Here is a 22,983-nt window from a genome sequence, read left to right on the forward strand (position 1 = left end):
GGCACTGCGTATGGCTTAGCTAGGGAGCTGCTACCAGGTAAAAAGCGAGTGCAAGCGACACTGCCCCGTTGCCTTTCTCCTGGTATTTTCGAAGTCGAGATTTCAAGATATCCGGAGTCTGGCCACAAAAAAGTTTCAAGATAAGATGTGAACAAGGCATGGGTTGAAACCATGGCCACAAAAAAATTCGGCTTGGCCTGATAATTTGAGGTATCCAAGTTCAAGTTGGGTAAAGGATTACTATACTACAATAGGTGGTGTCCAAATGCAAGCCCTAGCGATGGTTGCCTCTAAGTAACAAGCTAATCTCGAAGGCTATGCCTTTGCAGGACTGCATGTACGGAAGTGATCGTGAAGCCAGAAGCATGTCTTACGACACCAGCTGTTCTAGTCTTTGAGCTGGGTTACTCAGAGGCAGACATCACTTGCACAACAAATAAAATGCATAACTGTTTAATAAAAGTTCACTAGGTAAGGTTTTTAACACACTCCCTCATGGCACATTGCAGTTTAAGCATTGCAGCCAGCGAACTTTCAAGGCAGATCCACTTGGAACAAATTCTCACTTCACCCAAGATCTGACGTGTCAGTCTAATCTCCTTTAGCATTTAATCTTAAGGCCCTTCTAACCAACCTTTCTGCTGGAAAGAACGAAGCATCGTGATTGGGAAGGACTCCGGCTTCACTCGACCTGTAGCTGTGCTTCTAAAACAGGAGGTAGGTGAACAGGCAACACAAAGCTGTTTGCAAAAATGTTATACAGTCAAACCTCGATATCCTCCCGAGACGCAAACACAACTATGTGATATAATTGTTCTTCAAGGTGGCTTTTATTGTCTACTGTTATATTATGAACTTGAAAAACAATTTTTAAAATTTTAGTGACAAGGTTGAATGCCAAGAACTGCGTCTCCATGTACGTGAACATCTCATCTCGTCATGTTTGCTGTGATAAAAACTGCATTTCATTGCTTAAACGCACAGATGAAGATGGAACTACGTGTAGTACATTGCCATGTTGCTGGTGCGTCCGGTATTTTCACGCAGTCTCGGTGATTTCGAAACACACCTCAAGTTTGCTTTCGGCCATCTGAGACGACACGGAGGTCTAGATCAATTAAGTGTCGAATTCCTCGAAAGCGGATGACAAGAATATCAATAAACCACTTCTTTACAGTTACATATGCATCGTAGTTTATACCCAGAATGAATATTTCACGTAATCACTTGCGAGTTAATTTATAAAATATATAGAAGGCAATGTGCAATCTGTTGTACAAGGGGTCTTAGGAGGATATATATAACGAAGTTCTACTTGCAGCAAGAAACTTCATTAAATCGCGAATATCGTTAATTCGAGGTTTTAATGTTTTAGCAGTAGAAATCATTTCGCACATTCCCAGAACATTCCTGGTGGATAGTATCCTGTCAGTAACCACTTATAAACAAATGACAAGAAGGTCGGGTCATAACGGCGTGGTTATGAGCGCCAGCGCACGCGGTGCAGATCGCTCCGAGAGCAATGGATCGGCGTGGATCACGGCATGCGAGATCAGCGTGTTGCACTGCGCAGCGCCGTAAATATTAACGCAATGGCTGACCGCGCCTAGTGCCCACAGCCTTCATCAAATAGCGCCCTCAAATTAAAAGAAAAAAAAAAGAAGGGCGAAAAGGTACGGATATTCGTCCCGATAAAAAGAAAAAGTCGCGGTTTCGCCAGAAAAGTGGAGCATTGGTGGCGATAGCAGAGAGACAACTACACGGAGCAAGGTTCGTAGTTTTGTCGGGTGTCACGCGCGCTCAGGCAAGGTCACCCGTTGTACGTCGAAATGTGTGCCAGCGCTTCGCACCGTGCCTCGGAAACTTGAGATTAGGTGACCGCCAACACTAGGCGCGCGCGGGAACAAAATGCGCATGGAACATGAAGGTACCAACCATCTCGGCTCGGCCTTTGCACTTGCCGAAAATTACCTCCAAGATACGGCGCGTAGCTACAGCAAGGATGGAGAGGGGACGCGCGCGCTAGGGGGAGAGGGCAGATAGGCCGCTTCCCCTGCCCCCCCCCCCCCCTAGCGCATTCTTGTGATCACGTTACCGCGCCGCTCACCCCTTCCCTTTGTTCTGTGAACCCCCTTGCTACCATACCTTTGCGCTGAGGGAATCCTAAGCTCTCGTGTTTCTCCGAGCTGCCGCGCTGTTTCCTGCATAGCGCGTCCTGGCGCGCGTGCTTCGGCGACGTTTTTGCCGCTCAAACTTATGCGGAAGAACGCCTGCAAATAATTTTTTTTTTCTCGGCCGACGTTTTAGGCTCCAAGTACATGCTTAAAATTGACAAAAACATTGTTAAATCGCGAGAAAAAAAAACACGAACCAAGATCGGGAAATAACAATTCGTTACATCACGAATTTCGTTAAATCGAGGTTTGTTATATCGAGGCTTGACTGTAGAACGTTGTGAACTGTGCTGTTGCTTTAATGTGAATGCATTATGTGCATTCGTTTTAAAGTGACAAAGCCACTGTCACAGATGCCTAAAATTCCTTTGTACAGGATCTTTTTTTTTTTTTTTGTAGTCTTCCCGTATTGAGCGATTGTTTAAACAAAGCACAGTGAGGGGACTCCGGAAGCCATAAAATCAATTTTATGACACTAATTGTGCCATTTTAATTGTTGAAAAATTTTCTTATTGTATTTTTTCTCATGCTTACCTTAGGTAGCTGTTGACTCCATTATTGCAATACAAAGCCTTAATTCCTTGAGAGTGCTACAAAATTACAGCACCTTTTACAAAACCTGTTCAAAATGCGGGAAGGGAGACATGAAGTCACCGAAAGAGGAGGTGGCCAGTCGCATGGTAACGCAAAAAACTGGTATCGCAAGCATGGTATACCTATTGCAAGCCCACCAGTCAGAATAGTGTTTCAAGGCCATAAAATGATCCTGTCAGCCAAAAGCTGTGTGTGTCACACTGTCAGCGTGTGTACAGTGAGTACACGGTATTGAGGCTCTGTAGCACAATTGCTGGGTCGACAGCTATCCAATAAAGCAATAAAAAAAAATCCATCAGTACTGAAGGGGAAGGAGTCACACAGCAACAGGACAAAGAATTTGAAAACATTTTATTCGTTCGTCTGACAACCTGCAAGTAACTCTCACGACAGCGAGCCACACACCGAAGGTGCCACCATGAGGCATTAAAAAATTGTAGTAAAGCTAGGAAAGGTTGTTTAGGGGGATCTCTTTGGCGCACAGGATTCACCCACCCAGCACACCCCCTTGCTGCTCGGCCAAGGGGCCTCTACTGCAGTTTTCACACAGACACTTCACACACAGCTGCAGACATTCACTCGGCTAAATTGTCGGCATTCGCCTGGCTCTGCAACCTGACTGCTACACTAAGGACTGCCTATGAACAAACGGGGCAAAACTGTGTGCCATGCCAAGGAATGGATCTATATTCGGGGTTTGAACAGCAAAGCACTGAACAGTTTCCGACCCCAGTATAAATCCTCCTTATGTCCCGACTCGGGCACCCGTTTCATTATTGCAGCACATTGTATCCAATACAGATTACCAACTTGATCTTCATAAACAAAGTCTTGCGCAGTGTGGCAAGTGCAAAAAAAAAAAAAAAAAGCGCTCAATAAGCACACACCTCGAACCACTGCTCTCCTCAGCTTACAAAGACTAAACCTGCGGTAAAGACAAGCATGTGCTTGCCTTCGCCTAATTGCACGCTAGAGCAGCAGGGTCCACATATCACAAAAGAGGAGGGACAAACGTTTTGCTCTAGGCCAGTAGAAGCAAGCGCATAAAAAAACCTGTATCACGAAATATAGGGTACAAGGCGGGAATGGGAGGGGGACGATGACTTGCTACGTCTGCAGCCATCGTATGCCTACGGTTATTGCCTCAGCACAACTCAACACGGGCAAGATACAGGTACGGAGGTCAACTCCATTTCATTTCCTGGCTGCGCGTCATTGCGCGGCCGACACTGCTACGTGTACATCATTTCGGCCATTACGGACATCTTTCGCGGGATGTATACAAGGTTGTCGAAGTATCCCGCAAGCTCGTCGACGGTCGTGTCAGTCCATCCTTGCCTGCTGTGAGCACGTCAGATCCGACCCGGTTGGCGTCTTGATCGCAGAACTGCAAAGGACCAGCAGCCCGCACGTAAAGGTTGGAATTTGCAACCGTTCTTGTTTTCTGAAGCCCCCATGTTACATTTCTGATGTCTGCCACAGCAGACTTGGCCAGCAAAAGTTATCGCTGTCCCCTTTCCTTAATCACTGGAAAGTGTCCTAGCTGAAATGTGGCATATACTATATGCTGGCAAAATGAAACTCGCAAGAAGAGGACAAAAAAGAAAGACACCTAAGTGCTTGTGGTGCGCCTCCTTTGGTCACATTTGTCTTACAAGCATTATTGTTAAAAATTGCACTTCCTTGGCATACTCCAGCCCCCAGACGCACAATAACAATGATTACCGTGGCAACATGTCTTTCAGTGAGTGCAGCAAAGACATGCTTAGCAAACAAGCCCACAACTGCAACGACGGAGACTTCCTTTTTCACATTTGCCCAAGCGGTGTGCGCATGCGAGAGTTGCAAGAGAGACATCTGGGGCCATACTATACTGCAACAGTTCGCTTTGGAACCGGTTCTCTCTAGCTGTTACGTCACTCGAAAAAGAGTGGAATGTTGCAGCGCGAGGCAGACCATTCAACGAGCAGGTATCTGCCGGGAGTTGACGTCATCGTTTTTGTTTGTACTTTGGAGACAATATAGTAATTGAAGGATGTTGCCATACTCACAGACAACCTTTCTTGGCTACGAAGCGAAGGCTACTGAATCAAAGTGCGCATCTTTCACCACTGCTGGAAGTAGTCCTGCAGTTTTGTTCACGGCAAAATGGCTGCCACGTTTTCTGGTGGGTGTTTGTTTGCTTGCTGTCCCGTCCATAAACTCCCCTGAGAAGCTGTTGACCAATTTCAGCAGCAAAAGAGCATTGAAGCACACAAAGCAACTGTTTGCAGCGTCTACGTGGAAACAAAGCGAACCCATCTGGAAATCCCGTCGGCATGTACGAATAAGCGAGCGAGCTGACTGTGGCACTCGGCGCCAAGTCCCAACCAACGCCAAGGTCATACAGTCGCTTCAAGGCTCCATTGCAGGCTGCGATGCTTGCTGTTTAAAATTCGGTACATATTGAATACATATAAATGTTGATTCATGCCAAGTTAATTGTCTCTGCCCTCACTAAAGTAAACAAGTTGTGCGAGGTCAGAGAAACCAGTGCCGAGCTCGCTCGGACTACTTTGCGTACGAATGCAGCCATGTGCAGAAATTCCACCCCCGTAGATTTCACTTCATAGCCAAGAACAGTTGTCTGCTAGTATATTTCGATAGAAAGATATTGATTTGTATGAAGTATTTCACGCTTAATTTCCAGTAATAATTACAGAGTTTTAGAATAGGGGCCCCAAACGTTTTGGGGCCCCAAAGAAATAGCATTGACATCACTGCGCATGCGCGAGACGCAAACTGCGTTTGGGTATTGTGTTGGGCACGCTATTTCACCGATTTAGCGGGAGCCCCAAAAGCTGCCCCAAAAGCTTTGCGTCAACAAACGTGGCGGCACCCATCGAAGCGAGGGCCCTCCGAGTACCAAACTGGGCTTGATTCGTGGTAATGCAAGAAGTTCGTAAGCTAGGAGAAGTGACTGCGGTTATCGCTTTCTTTCAACTAACGTGTGTAATGAAGATTGATTCATTAGACGCCGCTGATTCCGAATTCGACTGTCGATTTCATGGCTCGTAGGCCTAACGTGGATTAGCTTGGCTGCTGAAGGCACATATTAAGTTGGTTACTCAAAATTAAGCGCAACAAATCGCTTGTTGCTAATAGAATAACCTTTCAATTGTAATTAAACGTAAAACCACAAAAGTCAAAACTATTATTCTTATCATAAAATGGTATAGTTTATTATAATATTTATAATAGTTTTTCTTTGACACGGTAGTGGTGCTGCAAGCGCAAGATGCTATTCGCAAACGCAAAGCCCTATTCTAAAACTCTTCACTCCTGCATTCCCTAACACTAACACCCGCATAGCTCTTTGGGGCCCCAAACTTTTGGGGCCCCTATTCTAAAACTCTCTATTGTAAGCTTGCAATGCAAACAGCCGTAGGTGGTTTAATTTTATATCGCATTTGATTTTTTTGTTGCTAGGTGGTGTGCCATACGTTGAGCAAACGAGGCAGTTCCTTGTTTGGGTGTAGGCCGCGGTTCTAATAGGATTCCTTTTCACCGAGGCTCAGCTTTTTAGGGTAGACGATTGCAATGAGAGTTCCATCCACACATCCCACGACTTAGGGAATCTTGGCGCAGTCAACGAAGCGTTGCTAGACTGTGGCTTTCTCCTGTGCCATGGAAGGGAATCTCACCCACAAAGTTTCTTTTCCCTTAACCATAATGGCCATGGTGACAGCCGTAATGATGAGACAGACTGATGGTTGCGACAACCCAATCACGGCAAAAAAATGCAGCGTGCTTTCGTTGCAGTGTCAATACCACTAAATCTGTGATCCGAGATATTCTTCTAGCTCGTCTCAAAGTCATCGCACTGTCTTTGAAGAGCCTCAAGTTGGTTCCCCTCGTAGCAGATGAAGGGTTCGCTTTGCAGATGATTGAAAACCTGTGTGACGACAACAACATTTGTACAGTCAAACCACAATATAACGAAGTTGTACTTGCATCGAAAAACTTCGTTATATCGAGAATTTCTTTATATTGAGGTTTCGTTAATTCAATAGAACTAAGATGGGGAAATCAAAATAGTTTGTTACATCAAGAATTTCGTTAAATCGAGGCTCGTTATAACGAGGTTTGACTGTAGTCACACCCGCGAGGGATGACGACAGCCAAGCGCCAGCCAATTATGTTCGCAAGAGAGCGTGCCCATGTGGCACGTACTCCTCCCTTCGCCGACGACCGTGGCAGCGGGAGAGCACCAAAGATGCGCTGTTAAGCGGCAAACCATATTCTACGTGCACCACAGTGACACGGACCATCCACTGATGACACACAACTGTCGCTTTGCCATTACGGACGCTGTATCAGCGATTATGATCCCATTTAGATGCAAGTTGAAGTGCCGCTTACATGGGAAATCCAGCAAAGTGCGCCGTCCTCCGTAGTACCGAGGAAAACACACACTGGAAGCAAGAGTCCCCAGCAAAAGTCCCGAGATGTCCATTTCGCAAGTCATACATGATCACAACACTAGGACAAATACAAAAAAGAAGCTTTCGTGAGCAACATAACTGGAACAGGTTAGATCGGCTCTGGATTGGGATTACCGAGTTGCCAGATGCTCAAACACAGTCCGCTAAACTTAGCCAACAATTACAATGCAGGACTTTCAAGCATTTTAGAACGACTTAAGGGCCTTGAATACGGTGTTTTCAAGGTTTTCAATGACCATTCAAAAACTCATTAACAAAATGGATCAGTACCAAGCCTCCCAAATGTGACCTTTGGAAGAGGCACCCAACACACGGAAAGTGCAAAGGGCAGGCATGTGTGCTTTACCAGACAGTGGGAGGGCAGGCAGGCACAGGGCAGGGAGGCGCAGGCAAGGAGGGTTCTAGCCTGGGTTCCAGCCTGGCCTGCTCCAACTGTTCAGAGACGGTGGCCAACTTCTGCTCCATGCTGCCCTCGGGGACACTCGTCGACGCAGACCGTGACCGGAACTTGCGGACGGGAGCCGATAGATGGTTGTGATAGTGGTGGTGATGGTGGTGGTGCTTCTGAAGACCAGGTGTCACTCGTCTGCTTTCACTGCATGAGAAGAGAAACATGGTATGCTTAGCAACGTGCAGGGCTTGGCCAGCCGGTGACCCATTGTTGTTGAAGTGAAGAATGAGACGGTGTTTCAACAGATAGGCAGCCTAAGTACAGCTTGGTCACAGGTGAAATGGATGAAAATCCTTAACAACAAAAATACAAGGAGTACATCTTGTACATTTTACCTTCGACTATGAATAATCCAACAAGACGAATTTTCGTCAAACCCTTGGGTTCTCAGTAAAGATTGCCAGTATATGCACGTGCATACACTTGCAAGTGCATATACAGCATATAAACATACGTGCATATAAGCAGGCGTGTACGTGATACAGATTGAGTGCACAGTTTTGTGTGCAATCCACTCCAACATATTGTGTCATTCCAAAGTGCTCAAAAAAAAAAAAAAAAGAGCCGCTAGAATTATGTTCCAACAAGTTCACACTGAATCTCTGTTGAACAAAATTAGGGCTAGAAATCTGGAAAGACTGAACAATAAATAAAAAGGGAACTCTGAAAGACAAACTCCAGTAAAGGGAATGCCAACCAACAAATATGTAGGCACATTTTGAATTTGTGGAATGTTTTTGTTTTTATCGGGACACCAATATCAGGACTTACTGGTGGTGAAGCAGAGAAACATAGCTTCTGTCTCTTTCCTATCCTGCCTTTTGCTTCTTGCCACTGGCTTTGTTCGAATTGTTGTTTAGCTCGGCGCTGGTTACTATAGCAGCTCTAGACTGTGATGTCAGCCAGTCGTAACTCTCCAGCTGTGCTATTCTTTTATGCTGTAACACCAGAAGCACAACATTACAATGCAGTAAATCTTGAATAGTTCTGTGCGGTATCTGAGTAAATACTTGCAGATGTGTACGTAGCAACTTCCAGCCTACAAGAATAAATCATTTGTTGTGGAGGTGGCGCAACCTGCTTATTTACATATACTGCAGCCCAATATAGGGCTATAGCAGGAGTGGTGGAGTGGAGTGAACTATTTCTTCCTCCTCTTTCTATTTTACTGCCGGCTCATTTAAGTTTTTAACCTTGGTGCTGATTTGTAGGTATGCCGCAGTGCGTGGCATCAGCCAATCATGGCAGCTAGCAGTGCAACCATGCACCCCAGGCATGGTATTGTGCTGTAGCATCAGTTGTGTGGGTCTTCAAATGCCCCTCTGTGGGAGTAGAGTTCGAATCCACTCGATGCACTACACATTTTTATTTCATTTATAAGCGTGTCGCAAAGCACACTGAAATTCCCGCAATGGACTCTGGCGGACCTCGAGAAATGACCAGCCCATTACCAAGGAATACAGTATAGACCACTTATAACGTAACCGCTTATAGTGCAGGACTGGATATAATACGGTCTTTTCAGACTCCCGTTAATTTTCCCATAGCACTCTATGTATACGCGTATCGCTTATAGTGCAGTTGCGGGACACGAAGTACCGGTTACAGTGCGGCTGCCTGGAAGTTCGGCAGTCAACTGAGACGGCGAACGCTCCCCTCAAGCCACAAATACCGTATTTACTCGAATCTAACACGCACTTTTTTACCAATAAAACAGGTCCAAAAATTGCGTGTGCGTTAGAATCGAGTACGACCCTAAATCTGCATTACCATATAGCCGGCGGCATTTCAAAGTGGCTGCCTTGCACGCGCGTCGAGCCTAGCTACCGTAGCTTCCTCCATGCGCTGCAGTACGCGTGCTTAGGCAATAGTCTACCATCTGTCTTCACGTTCTCTGCGTCTGTTCTATCAGCATGCAGTACAGAGTTCAACACGACGCCTCATTTAAAAGGAAAGTGATCGTGTACGGAGACGGACGGAAATCGGGCCGCATCACGGGCGTTCGGAGAATCCGAAGCTTGCATTCAGGTCTGGCGTAAACAGAAGGAGAGGATTTTCGCCAGCAAAGCAATGTGGAACGGTTTCAGTGGACCGAAGCAGGACGTAATCTGCGACGATGCACTTCGGCGATACGATCGCCTTGGCCCTATCTTGAAAGCAATCTGCGACGGGGAAAGTCCGCCGCACGCTGTGTTTTCGCTGCTTATAGGTCGCGTAGAAGCGAGAGGCATGATAGCACGAAGGTCAATTCGCTTGCCGCGCAAGCCACTTAAGCTTTTTGACAGTTCGTTTCCGCGGTCAACGAGCGAGATGTGTTCATGTTTGCTTGTGCGCACGTGACACCGCGCTTGTTAATTAATTAAGCGAATACGGAACCTAAGCACGGTGACAGCGGCGGCAGAAATGCGCCCTGGAGTGTTCATTATCGCAATAAATAGTTGTTTTGGTTATAGTGCGGTACCGCTTATAGTGCGGATACTTCGTGACTCCGGCTGACTTACGATATAAGCGGTCTACACTGTATTAGCATGCACATAGCTGACAGACGTGCTGACTGGCAACCAAGCAACACAGTTCCATACCTGCTGAATTGACCCTCAACTTCTTGAATGCAGTCTGCAGGTCATCAACAGCTGGAGCGTGCTGCGGCTGCTTCTTGTCCATCTCTCAACATGCCTCGACTCTTTCCCAACTGCCAGTTACTGCGAGAGAGCCAAAGGGCAAACCATAGGTTTACAGCTAGCAATAACACAAAGTGCATATGTATCCATGGCACTTCCATTTTGTGTGCTTGTGTAGGTGGGAGGAGAGGCTACAATTTTTTTTTTTTCTTTTTTCCAGCGGTTGACTCCACTCTGGGGTGATGAGGTAGGATGACACAGCAACTCACTATAGCGTACGAATAAGCAAATTCAGTGGCCCCATGCAATCACAGTTTACAATGACTGCAACTACATGGGGTGGTTTACGGTGGAAGTTACATAGGGTGACACAATGGTAACCGAACGCGAAAAATATTTGTGTACACAACATACCAACGAAGCATTTCTTGTTTATGTCTATGACGCAGTGCACGTTTCGACAGTACCCTTGACTTTCGATTCGCGCAGGCGCTTCTGGCACAACAGCAAATGCCCGGTACTAACAATTCCAAAACAAGCATAGTGCGCTGCCAATGTGTAGTGCCAACTCGTAGAAATGGGATCATTCTATAAAATTACCACGTATAATGGGTACTGCTTATCAGCAGGATTAACGCGTACTCGCGTTATGAACATCTCGATTATCTTGCAAGCTGAGCCGACGCAATGCAACTATGCGCGCGGCGGTTCTCTGACAGCTTCGCGCGTATCCCATGAGAAATGACCAAATTCACGATGCCAGCGGTATTTTTAATTTCAATGCATGCGAAACAGTACGAGTAGTTTTATACGTGTAAACCAAATGTCAGATGTAAAAGACGCGAAGAATCCGTAGCTGAGCAGCTCCGTTGCGGACGACAAAGAATTAGGTCACTTCCTGAGATGTCGAAGTAGAGCGCGTCTGGACGCGACAAAGATGCGTTTTCCACAACAACCCGTAACTTACCAGGATGCTTCTGGTACGAGCGCGTTATAAAAACGTTCAACACCTTCGGTTGGGAACGAGAAAAACACCCAAGTAACGTGCCGAACTAAATTCTCACTAGTCCCGCTCGTGGAAACGCGCGAGCAAGTCGCGCGCGGCGAGACGTTTTTCTTCGTTTTTTCACTCTAATGATGTCATCAAGGTCGAAGGGCTCACCGTATTAAAAGTATCTTGCGTCTTCTCCCTCTCGCTACGAATGGGTATTACTAGATATAAAGCTGAGCAAGTGAATATTTTTTTTACTCAAAGTTTGCTTGACCTACGCAGACTACTTCGTCGCAAGACAAGCATATGGCCATTTCTATCCCATGATGCAATGCGCATTGTTGATTTTTCAGCTATCTCATGCTGCGAATGGAGAGTCGCTTATGTAATGATTCCTGTTAAATTTCTTCTCCAGAAATACCTACAGCTAATCTTTATGAATGTTCCTTGCATTTTCTAGCGAATATGTTTTTAAATTAATTTTTCTGCGTGTGGGTCATGTGACCTCACCGAGAAAGCTTCAAGGGTGAATCGAAATGTAGTACATCTACCCACCAATACGTTTAATTTGCCGTGTTCATTTGTCTACGAGTTGCCGCCTTCTGCTTCTGCCACGTGCTTCTGTTATGGTGCTTATCAATGGACTTGGACGTGCTTGACATATTTTGTATATTGCGGTTTCTTGTCATTTGATTCACGATGCTGCTCCGGACTGCTGACAACGATAATGCCTCATTATACCAGGGTGTTCTGTAACGCTGGATGCGCGTCATAAGCTCTGCCATGGGCACCGGCTCCTCGCATAACGTCGTCGTGCTCGCTGCAAGGAGCCGCTGCGTGCGTTGGAGCTGGGCGCGTACCTGTTCGAAAAGAAGTTGTACAAATACTTGCGTCGCGTATTTCCCCCGAATGTATTCGTGTGCTCCTCTCTCGATGATTTCGGCAAAGTGGAAGCTCTCTTTCTGACGCTGTGTCGCCAGTCCAGCGTCCTGGGACTCGACTGCGAATGGGTGAGCGTCGGCAAGCACAGGCGAAAAGTCGCCCTGCTTCAACTGGCCCCCACGAGAGACTTCAGCGTGCTTTTGAGGCTCTGCAAAGTGTTTCCAGTCGCTGCCGGAGACGTGCAGGAACACCCTCTTTCGACCTTTCCCGAGTCGTTGAGAGACGTGCTCAACGACGACTCCATCGTCAAGCTGGGGGTGGCTGTCTGCGATGACGCGCCAAGCTCCTTCACGACTACGGACTATCCGTTCGCGGTTGCGTCGACCTGAGGACACGTGCTGCGTTATTTTCCCGAGCTCCGGCACTATCCCGTCGCCGGGCTGAAGACGCAAGCCCGCACAATTCTCGGCGTACGAGCGGACGACTCCAAACTGCTCACGTGCAGCAACTGGGAGGCGGAATCGCTGAGCGCGGCGCAAGTCAGCTACGCTGCGGCCGACGTTCTCCTTTCCGTGCAAATTTTCGACCAGATAATTCGAGACAGGCCTAACGCTCACCTCTTTCAGGCCCGGCTGGTATCGCCGGCTCAGGGCTGAAACCCTGGACGCTTGCGAACAGCTGCTGGGACGTTCCTTTCTCCAAGCCGAGAAGGAACTCGGACGATCGAAAAGTGCGCGTCTGCTGGGCACCGCAGTGCCGAAGAAGCTAGGCTGTTTTCGGTCGTACATGACGCGCAAGACTCCCGCTTTACGACAACTGCATGTTACAGGTAAGATTGCAAGGCGAGAAGCTAAAACCAACCTTGCTAACTGACCTTAGTGCTGTACTATAGGTAGTAGTATGCAAAACTTGGAAGCAATCCTAATAAGTTTGCAGGTCGGTACAAGGAAGCGTCGTTGTGTACACACATTTCACACAGTTCAAGACAAATTCAAGTTTATTAGTTTAGTGTAAATGTACGCATACATACAGACGGGGGTTGCAAACACAGGCATTCAATGTAAAGTTTAATGTGTTGTGCTTTATAGTGGCTTGAGCTGTCAGTGTTGACAAACTTTGTAATTGGCGCAGTTATTGTACCCAAATTGCTTTGTCGATCAGATGAATCCAAATACACAAGAAGCTGTCAATGTAGGCACAATGTCGCGGACCATTGTTAGGCACACATTTGTGGTCTGTTCGATTCGCCTGCACTTCTTTGTCAGGAGTTCATTGCGCAGTACCAAACTCGTGCAGCCGCAGTGCAATACTAAGGCCTTCCAGAAACAAACACAAAAGTGCCCATTATAGTGGAAGTTTTCTGCTCCGCATTCGCATCTCGCCCCTTTCATTGCTGGCATTGTCCAGCCTGCGCTGTGATTGTATTGGTAATGTCCATATTTGACAGATTTGACTCCTTTCCAGCACTCCGGCCGCACTATTGAGCAGTGTTACAGTAGTTTCAGTGCTGGTGCATAACCTGGTCAGGTGGGAAGATTGGACACCTCGATATTGTGAGGAGGTTGAAATCGACTACTTTGAAGTCGATTTCAAGCGTCTTTTCCACCTGTCTTCGGACATACCAAGGATCACGTACGAACACTGGCTTCCCTCGTGGACATTGGTGCCGTCGTTGCCCATTAACGGCAGTATTTCTGTCAGCAGCCCGGTCCTATTTATTGCTTATTGCAGGGTCATCTGCTGCCATGGTAACGGAGAAATCGTCTGCTGCTTCCTCACTGCTTGAAATCGGCTCTGACAGTCCCGGCAGGGCAGAAAGCTCAGGAACTAGGCCTGAACTGGTCTCTGCCTTGTTGTGCTTGTCTTTTTTTGTGCCAGTATCTTTCTTTCCGAGTATAAAGGTTATAAGTTGAGTTGGGGTTTTCGGTCTATAGTTCCTGAAGTTTGGTAACCTTTCTTGGTTCTTTATTTCCACTCAGAATTTAGTGGTCTTTTTGTGTGCGAATATCTGTTACATTAATTTTGCAAATGCAGGAACATGCTGTGCAATTTCAGATCCTGTTCTTCGGCCCTAGTTGTTTTCAGCACGCAGAATAAAAGTTTTCGAGAAGCAGTCTAGCAAGGGCGAAATGGCTTATGGCACTGTGACTATGCAGGAGCATAGCGAGTACATTTGGTATTCTAATGTCAATTCAATACGTCTTTATTTGCAATGTTATGCGGGTACAGAGCTCCAATAAATAAAGCAGAAAAATTGACATATGTAGGTATCATCCCCCATAACCATCAGTGAAATTGCCTCGTTTATTCCACAGCACTGGTCACAGCACGAAGACTGCAAGACCTGGGCCAGGCCTACCTTGCCCCCTCTGCATACATCCTCTCCCTGCTTTTCATTTTTATTGCATTGGTGTGCAAAACAGACGCAAATGAGAAGCAAAAGAAAGTCGACATTCCTTTGGTGGCAGGGGATAATATGTGACCATCTTTCTACTCCTTACTTACTTGCATTCCTTACTTGATTCCTTACTCCTTGCATTCGAACATGCGTAGGCAGGCAGCTGCACGCTGATTGTTGTCTTGGCTCCCTGGTAAATCTGCTTCATTGACCCTTGTCAGTTAAAACAGAATTCCAAAGAAGAAAAAAAAAAAGCAAGAAAACATCGGCTTACTTTTTTAAATTTCTTTTTTTTATCTCTTGTTTTCTCAGTTTATACCGAGGATGTTGCGTTCTGTGGATAAGGCGATTAACTTTTGTGGCAATAATTTATATCAATGTAACACTGGACATTTAGTGAAGTATAATAATGGATATGCTATAGCGAAAGCACATTCTTTTAGAACTTGAAAGAATGACTCTTCAGTTACCAAGCACAAGATACATTACCCACGAGTGCAGAGGGGCAGGTGGGTGGCAGTGGCCTGGGAAAGTTGTCCAGTCTGCTAGCTTGTGAAGGGGGAAAAAAAATGAGGCTGAGGTGGTTGCTGTGCATGAAGTTGAACACAGTGGTGAGGCTTTAAAAAAATGTTGGTGTTTTACGTGCCAAAACCACAATCTGATTATAAGCCACACCATAGTGAGGCGAGATTAATTGAACCACCAGAGGTTCTCTATCGTTCACCCCAAATCTAAATACACAAGCAGTTCTGCATTTTGCCGCCATGGAAATGCGGCCACTGTGGCCAAAGTTGAACCTGTGCCCTCGAGTTCAGCTGTGCAACACTATAGCTACATAACTACCGTGGCATGTAGTCGTAAGACTTAAAAAGAGGATGACCAGCGCATTGCACTGTTTGTGCAGGCAGCATGACATGCAGTGAGGGATGAAACTAAGTGTGTGTGGGGAGGAAGACGAAAAAAACAGGCAGGTAATATTGCTGGTATTCTTTTATCGTGATTTTGTGCAACTTATTTACTCGCACCAAGCCCCCTTTATTTATTCATGCCTGTGAGGACTAGCTGGACAGGTTGCTTAGATTTGAAGCTAATACAGTGGTCGTGCTGCGTGCAATAAAAGTTAAAACCTAACGGTCGATCATTTGGTTGATCTGACGGAAACACGTCGGCATTAGATTGTTTTGCCTCGGCTGCTGCCAGACGCATAGCAAGGTCACCTGACGCTTGGCCCACTTCGCTCCAGCCTCCTCTGCTAACTGACGTTGGCGTTCCTCCTCTGACTATGCAGCAGGCTTTCGGCGCTTCACTTCAGCTGCTGTAGGCAAATGAGCCTTACGTGCTGTCTCCAATTCAGCCTGTCGTCACCGTCTCATCGCCTCGGCCTTCTTTCAGCAACGTTCCTCGGCACGACTTTCCCTACCTCTTGTTGACGGTACTGCATCCATCTTAAACTGTACTCAAAGATGTGTGCCTTCACAAGGCATGTCTGAGCCCATCAAATACCACAGCGCGATTCCCCCTCCCCTGGCGGTCTGCCAATGTGAGCACCGAAGCACGACATCACCTGTATTCCATTGGCCGCTAAGGTGTGATGTCACACCACCCTCTCCCTCCTTTGTTCCTCCTCTCCACTTGTCACATCGCACACTTCCTTCCCTCCTCCACTCGTTTCTCCGCCTCCTCCTCACCCCACGAGGTGATCGACGGATGCCGCTGGGTTTTTGTTCGCATGAGCATTATAATGCTGACGCATGAAAAGACGTGGTATATGGATGTCAAGAGACGCTGAAAATTAAACAGTTCAGATTGTCTGGACGGTTATTGTACAGCTAAATTGCTGCTTGCCATCTGCGGTTGTTTACAGTCGCTCATTTGACACAGCATCCTTTGGTATGTCATTCACGATGCTGCTTTCGGCAGCCCTTTTTGCCACATTTAACAAACTACACTGTGACATTGGCTTCAATCCCAACTACCCACTTCAGAAACCAAGCAGGTGTTTGCATTACGTATTGGTTACAGCCTTGCTGTTACCTATGCTTCATTCGTGCTGGCAGGAAAGCCTGGATAAACGAACAAGTGAAGGGTTTCATTCCAAGTTTGCATTATGAAATAAAGAGCACCCAATACTTTGGAAAGCAACGGGAAAGCCTGGAACTGCTCTGGCCATGGTTGCCAACCGTTACAGCGCTCAATATTGTTTTGCGACTGGGGTGTGCGCTGCAGTGTGTAGTGCACGAAAGTGTGTTGTATACATGCCACAACCAGGCCACGGCTCATGTGGCCTGTCTTCAGTGAGGAATGCTGCAATTTTTCTACGATTTACCTTGCAATTTGCCTGCAAGTTTTTTTCATGGTGCTCTTCCAAATATACTGCAGAGACATGTATCATGTTGGTACGTCAGAGTATAAACCCAGAAGTAGATCAAGTTGTGGTCATTTCCATCAAGTTTTAGGGTTTAAGAGGTTGCATGGATTCCCGAAAATACATTTTTGTTATTGGCTGTAGGCATGTAACATTTTCATGAAATGGGGGGGGCTATTAAACCTTGTGTGCAAATTGCAAATATACACTTAGCTCTTTTTCTAATCAATCCATAAAGAAGTTGAATTTTTGTGTGTGTTATAAACTTGGGAGGTGAGCTGTAAAAAAGTGCTGCAGCAAGAGAGCTAAAATTGAGCAGGTATCTATCTCGATGTCTAAAGTGTGCAATTTGGCATTTTAATAGTTGTATGTATTTACATACAGTTACGAAATTCTAAAGTTGCAACGTTGCAAATGTGAATATTTGTTGGCGATTTCTGCAAGATTTCAAGATGTTATTACGAGGTCCTAAAGCACTATATCATAGTGCTTATGAACACTCCCTCTAGCAGAGAGACAGCCCCACCCCCAAAATTTGTGATTTGCAAAAATAATTTGAGAAAAAGACAACAAGCTAAAAAGCAAAGATGTGCATTTCACGCTACAAAACGATGTTGCTTCTCAAACTGGATGGAAGGGCTTATTTTTAGGAGGAAAGCAAGCTAGAAAGAGTCACCTTCAAATGAGACCAAGATGGTGCGGCTCTGATGAGCAGTCTGGAATGGGGAACAGCACAAAGTGGGCCATTTTCAAAGCTTTCATGAGCAAAGCTGAGCGTTTCGTAGGATAAATACTTTTTTTTCCTCTGAACAACGCGTATTGAGCTAGTTTTTTTGCCAGGTGTGCCAAACGTAGATTAAAAAATATGGTGACGAAAAATTTTACTTTTCTGTTTTTTTTTTTTTTTTTGTCTCCTCAAGACCCACGTCCCTAAGGCATTAACGAGAGGGTAAACATCAGCAAGAAACATTTGGAAAATTGAAACAAGACAGAAGTTCACATGAAGGCAGCAACTGCTTCGAGTTTCTGCCCTTACGAAGGCAAGACCCATAGCCGAAACGTTGGCTCCAGCGACATTCCTTGTCCAACCACTGTCAAGCTTGGAAAATTGGGGACACATAAGTAGAGAAGAGTCAGTGTGACATAAATCAAAAATTGGTACATGGCCACTGAATAGTGTAATCACATGCTTATGACAGACTGTAAGTAATGGAGATTAACAATCCGTCATCACAGTGGTCAGGAAACGAAACAATGTCCACGGCATTCCATTTCACCTCTCCGTGCCTGTATTTGCAGGCACCAGATGGGGAACCGCTCAGCAGCTGCAACTACAAGAAGGTCCAGTGGTACGTTGACAAGGGCTTGGGAAGAATCGTCTCCCGCGATGACGAGCCGCTAGCTGTGCAGCTGAACTTTGAGCCGTCCAACAGGCCAGTGCTTGACAGCCAGTACTACACAAAACAAGGACAACCTGTGCGTTGTCTGCAGCTCGACACGGTCTCTTGTCCGCAAGAATGTTGTTCCGCATGAGTACAGGTAAGGGCTTCTGGAGCATGCTAAAGTGGAATCTTGGGCAAGTTGGTTCGACCTTATTAGGATTAAACAGCACAAAATGGCGGGACCCGGACGATGTATGCATCTTTCTTGTTTGGCCTCCCATTGCTTTACACTGTTTTAATCCCAGTTATACTGGAGCATTCAGTTGCCCTCCTTGATGGTGTGCTTTGGGAGGGTGCTCTTGTATGTGTCGTCTGTAGTTAAACAGTTTCTTGCCTGGAAAAGAAATTTTTTTTTCATGAGTACAGTTAATGATACTTGGAACACAATTAGATACTGTCCTTCAGGCTGTGTTGTGGGATGCTATTGAGTAAAAGGGAGGACTATTCTCACATAGATGTTATAAGGGAATGGTGAGAGCATGAGCTAGGCAGCCTCATAAAACCAAGTGTAGTTATACATTGTGGTGGCTGTTTCCTTAAAGAGGCACAAAAGAAAATCTTTAGCTGTAATAGTAAATTACCGTTTTACAATACCCAAAAAAGTCACTCTTACTGTGAGAAGGCGCTTGGTAAGAGAGAAAAGACGCATAAACAAATGGTAGGTGGCAATGTTGAATTAGAGTTCCTGCACAAGCTTGCCATGACATCATGGATATTTGCAGCGTTTGCTCAGACCTAGTGGATCTTTTATCGGTAAGGATAAACTACATTGTACTTTAGAAACGTCAAAGACTGAACTTAGCAAGTTTCAAGAACATTTACTGAGTGATAACGGCACAAATTTGCAAAAAAAGAAACGTGGAGGACACTAAAGCTTCGCCTTTAAGAGTGGAAAGCGATAGCATTCAAAGATCCTTGACTGGTTCTCATGCTTCCCGGCAACTGCAGCTTATGTAATCATAATGCTTACCGGGAAACGCTGATGGTGAGCTTTCTGGTAGAAACGCGCTACCGCTTGCGTGGGCCGATCCCAGAGGTAGCGCACAGCCACGCCAAAGAAATTGCATCATTTTCAGGTTTCTGTTGTTTCGCACTTTTGATATTTCAGTCTGAGAAGATTTAACATAAAAGGCATGCACTATTGGTGTTTTGTTTCCTGACATTTGTTTGTTGGCTTTCATTCTCACAATTCCAAGGAATAACTTTGCCAAGAATGTAAGACAAGGTATGAGCAACTTTAGAAGGTGTGGCAATATAACCCGCATACCGCATGTCATATAGCAAGGCGAGCATATACATATAACTAAATATAATTTTCTCTAACGGGCAATGTCGCCGACGCCAGATTTTCTGCGACAAGGAGCCCTTAACACTATCGCATTAATACTTTGAAATTTCGTGACCAGATCAGCATATCAGCGCTGGGGTTTCAGTGCACAATTCAAGAAATTCAGTGCCGTGCTAGTTTTAGCTCGAGGCTAGCTCTGATGCTGCCTATTCAAATACATACATTTAAAACACAGAAATACTTTTGTAAGGCAACCTTTGGACCAATATGAATGAAATTTGTTGCATTCAAGAAAAAAAAAATATTTAGCCACTGTAGGAAGCAAAATATTGATGCAAAAGCATCAAATGGCCCATTGAACGTAAAAGCCGGCGTCAGTCATCTGTAGCAACGAAACGGCACCTAAATTCCAATTAGCTGCTACGTCACGTCACAACGCGCCTCAACGGAGTAGCGGAAAGGGACACCTGCTGCTGCATAGCGTGCCAGGTGTTGCGTGAGGGAGAGGCATCGCTGCGACGTGACGTCCCTCGCTCTCGGAAACCGGAGCGGTGTATCTCTCTCTCTCACCCCACTAGGCTTAGCAGCTGCGTGCGTCTGCCAGTCTTGGTGGCCGCTGCTGCTTCCTCAGTCTCTTGTCGCGCAGGACGTCGGTGGCAGGTGGTATTGGCACTGCCGGCTGCTGCTGCTTGCTGGCTTGGGCTGCACGCACCGCTATGGTACATCACTCACAGCACAAAACTAGGACAGCACACAGGTGTCAATTGGACAGTAACTCATGAGAAGTGCATAGGTGTCCTCGGATTTTTATTTAGGGCTTTGAATTCTTTGCCTGACTAATTAATGACTGAAAAACAAACACAGCATGAAAGAACATGAGCGTGGACATGAGACAATTGCTACTCTAAACTGTTTATTCTACAACGTGGTTGTGAAATATATAAACGTGATATGTGTATGCACATATGCGTTAATGAAAACATCAAAAGGAAGGTGTGACGATGTAATATACAGGGTGTTTATTTTAGCTGCACCAAATTTAAAAAAGATTGCCTGTGGCAGACAGCACGTTTCTAAACCTTGATCTTGGTTACTCGATGAGGCAGCCATTACTTCTATGAAAATCAAAATGCTTAATTGCATAATTCACATAGTTGCACTAATTCCTTTTTAATTAATTATTTTATGCCACATTGTAGGTAGTGAGTTCGCAAGGTGTATCCACTGGAATGAACACTCTGGACTGCACCAGTTTCGAGATTAATTTTCCGTGTGTGACCAAATGCATTGGTGTTCCAGTTACTTTTATGCTCAAATATAAAGCAGCATTTTCTTCAAAAAGGTAACCGGAATGCCAATGCAATAGTCAGACACTGAAAATTAATTTCGCAAAACTAGTGCAGTCCTGAGAATTCGTTCCAAGTGGATACGCCAAGCAAACTCACCGGCTATAAATTTGTAGATTCAAATATGGGCTTTTTTTTTAATTCTTGAAATTTTTAACCATTTAAACTTTTTTAATTGACAGCATAAATAAAATTCGATTTCTACAGTTACTATATGTCGACTATTTCTGTTAAATACCACAAATCTCATCAAATTCAATGCGGCGGCTGCCGAGAAGAACTATTTCTCCATTCTCATGTATTTAGATAGGAGCGCCTGAGCCATAGCGACCTTTTAAGGCACAGATATAGTCTTTTGTCTCAGCATACCAGCCAGCGGCCAGCGAAGTCAGATATGTCAGACAGGTGACACCCACACCACCGAAAATTTTGTGCCTGTACAGTTTGGCACGTTGAACGTGGCCTACAGCAGTGCTGTTGCTACAGCAGCAATCAGCTGTTGCTGCAGCAAATGCACTAACTCAGCACACTCTCTTAAGTACCAGGACTGTAGGCCAGCATGCTACCGGCCAGACAAGCTAGGTCATGATGCACTCCGGTCTAGCAACTGCAGCGCAAGATATAACATGCTTTATTCCCGCGCCGGCCGCGTCAAAGCTATCGAATGCCGTCAGTTATTTTGGCTGCACAATGATACTAGACTGTAAAGCGTCCAGTTTTCGCTAATGTAAGCATAACTGCATGACGCATGCTCACATTGTACCGTACTATATCCGCGCCTTTGATCTCAGCCTCATTATGAAAGGCAGTGCCAATCTCTTGAAGAGAGTAGTTACACTGGGGATGCTTACCATGCACTGGAAAATGCCAGCACTGTGTGGAACTATAGCTTTGAGGATTGTAAGGAAGGTATGCTTTACAAGGCAAATTTAGTGTAACCAAGGGGTCTACTGCTGAATACCATTGCCAGATAATGGGAGAACTGAACCATGTCCTCCCCACGTTTTCAGGAAATATTTCCCAGAGATCATGAAGAACCACATATCGCACGACATCCTCTGCTGTGCCTCCACTGTCACCAGATCAGCAACCTAAGAGATGCAGCACTTCGCAAGACACTGGCCAAAGAGTGTAATGCACCATCGAGAGCGGGGGAAGTAGGAAAAGTGAGAGACGATCATCATCTGCGGAAAGTGCGTTCGGCCGGACGTGCGTTATTGTAGCACGAAAAACACTTCCCGATGACAGGGCAATGGTTCTCGAGGATGTCCTCAAGAAGCACTTCAATGTCGACGAAGTTACCGACGACATCATTAAGACAGCGTCGGAAATGGACACGAAAGATTTACAACGAGGAGTTTGTGCACATGGCATGAAGGTCGTGGAACACTTCAAGAGCACAAGTGGACTTGTCAGCTTTGAGATGAGGTGGAGGCAGCACTTTCTGGACTCCATGAAGCCCAAGCACATGCCGGCACTATGGTCCGTAGCCACCATCGCGAGGTGCTAGCATTGAAGTATGCTCAAGGCAGGGCAAAGGATGCAACCCTGTCGGAGATCGGCATCACTCAGGAGTTTGTAGACAGTGTGCTAGAGAAACTTGGTGTTGCTGCAGAGGACTGAAGAAGAAAGACTGATGACATAGGGGCCCTCTGAGGTTGAAAGGGACCACTGTTACGTTATTTCCTTGGTTGCGGATAAAGTGAGTACCTACTCCAGAAACACTGTGATTGAGCAAGTTTCTGTGGTGTCATGGCAAAAAAAAAAAAAAAGTGAGAATTGAACGGAAAAGAATGAGAAAAAAATAAACGACTCGAGTGTGTACTCGCAAATAAGATTTCCTCCATTGCAAAGTATTTCTGCATATAATCTGCATGATTACAATAGATTTTAGCGGTAAGTGCTCATGATCTTTTTCTCATTCTTGCACGTTCTATACCACATTTG

At 45.7% G+C, this 22,983-nt stretch overlaps 1 protein-coding gene and 1 pseudogene across 1 annotated transcript; one reads left to right on the forward strand and one right to left on the reverse strand.

Moving 5' to 3' along the window:
• Positions 1-3,102: 3,102 nt before the first annotated feature.
• Positions 3,103-11,629, reverse strand: LOC119466401 (protein hunchback-like). Its single transcript, XM_049657649.1, has 4 exons — positions 11,487-11,629; positions 10,276-10,405; positions 7,599-7,838; positions 3,103-4,155 (listed from the first exon to the last, which is right to left on the reverse strand). The coding sequence occupies exons 2-4, from the start codon at positions 10,365-10,367 to the stop codon at positions 4,092-4,094; spliced, it is 396 nt and encodes a 131-aa protein (XP_049513606.1). The 5' UTR covers positions 10,368-10,405; positions 11,487-11,629; the 3' UTR covers positions 3,103-4,091.
• On the forward strand, positions 11,296-22,711 carry LOC119431727 (exonuclease 3'-5' domain-containing protein 2-like; annotated as a pseudogene).
• The last annotated feature ends 272 nt before the right edge of the window (positions 22,712-22,983 follow it).

The sequence above is a fragment of the Dermacentor silvarum genome, chromosome 10, assembly GCF_013339745.2.
Source record: "Dermacentor silvarum isolate Dsil-2018 chromosome 10, BIME_Dsil_1.4, whole genome shotgun sequence".
In the NCBI taxonomy this organism is placed as follows: domain Eukaryota; kingdom Metazoa; phylum Arthropoda; class Arachnida; order Ixodida; family Ixodidae; genus Dermacentor; species Dermacentor silvarum.

Excerpts from the sequence above, each read along its gene's own strand:
- LOC119466401 (XM_049657649.1), bottom strand. The coding sequence starts at position 10,367 with ATGGACAAGAAGCAGCCGCAGCACGCTCCAGCTGTTGATGACCTGCAG. Across the intron at positions 7,839-10,275 it reads AATTCAGCAGGTATGGAACT|ACGAGTGACACCTGGTCTTC; the intron begins GTGTTGCTTGGT and ends CAGTGAAAGCAG. Across the intron at positions 4,156-7,598 it reads GCCTGCCCTCCCACTGTCTG|TTCTGCGATCAAGACGCCAA; the intron begins GTAAAGCACACA and ends GGTCCTTTGCAG.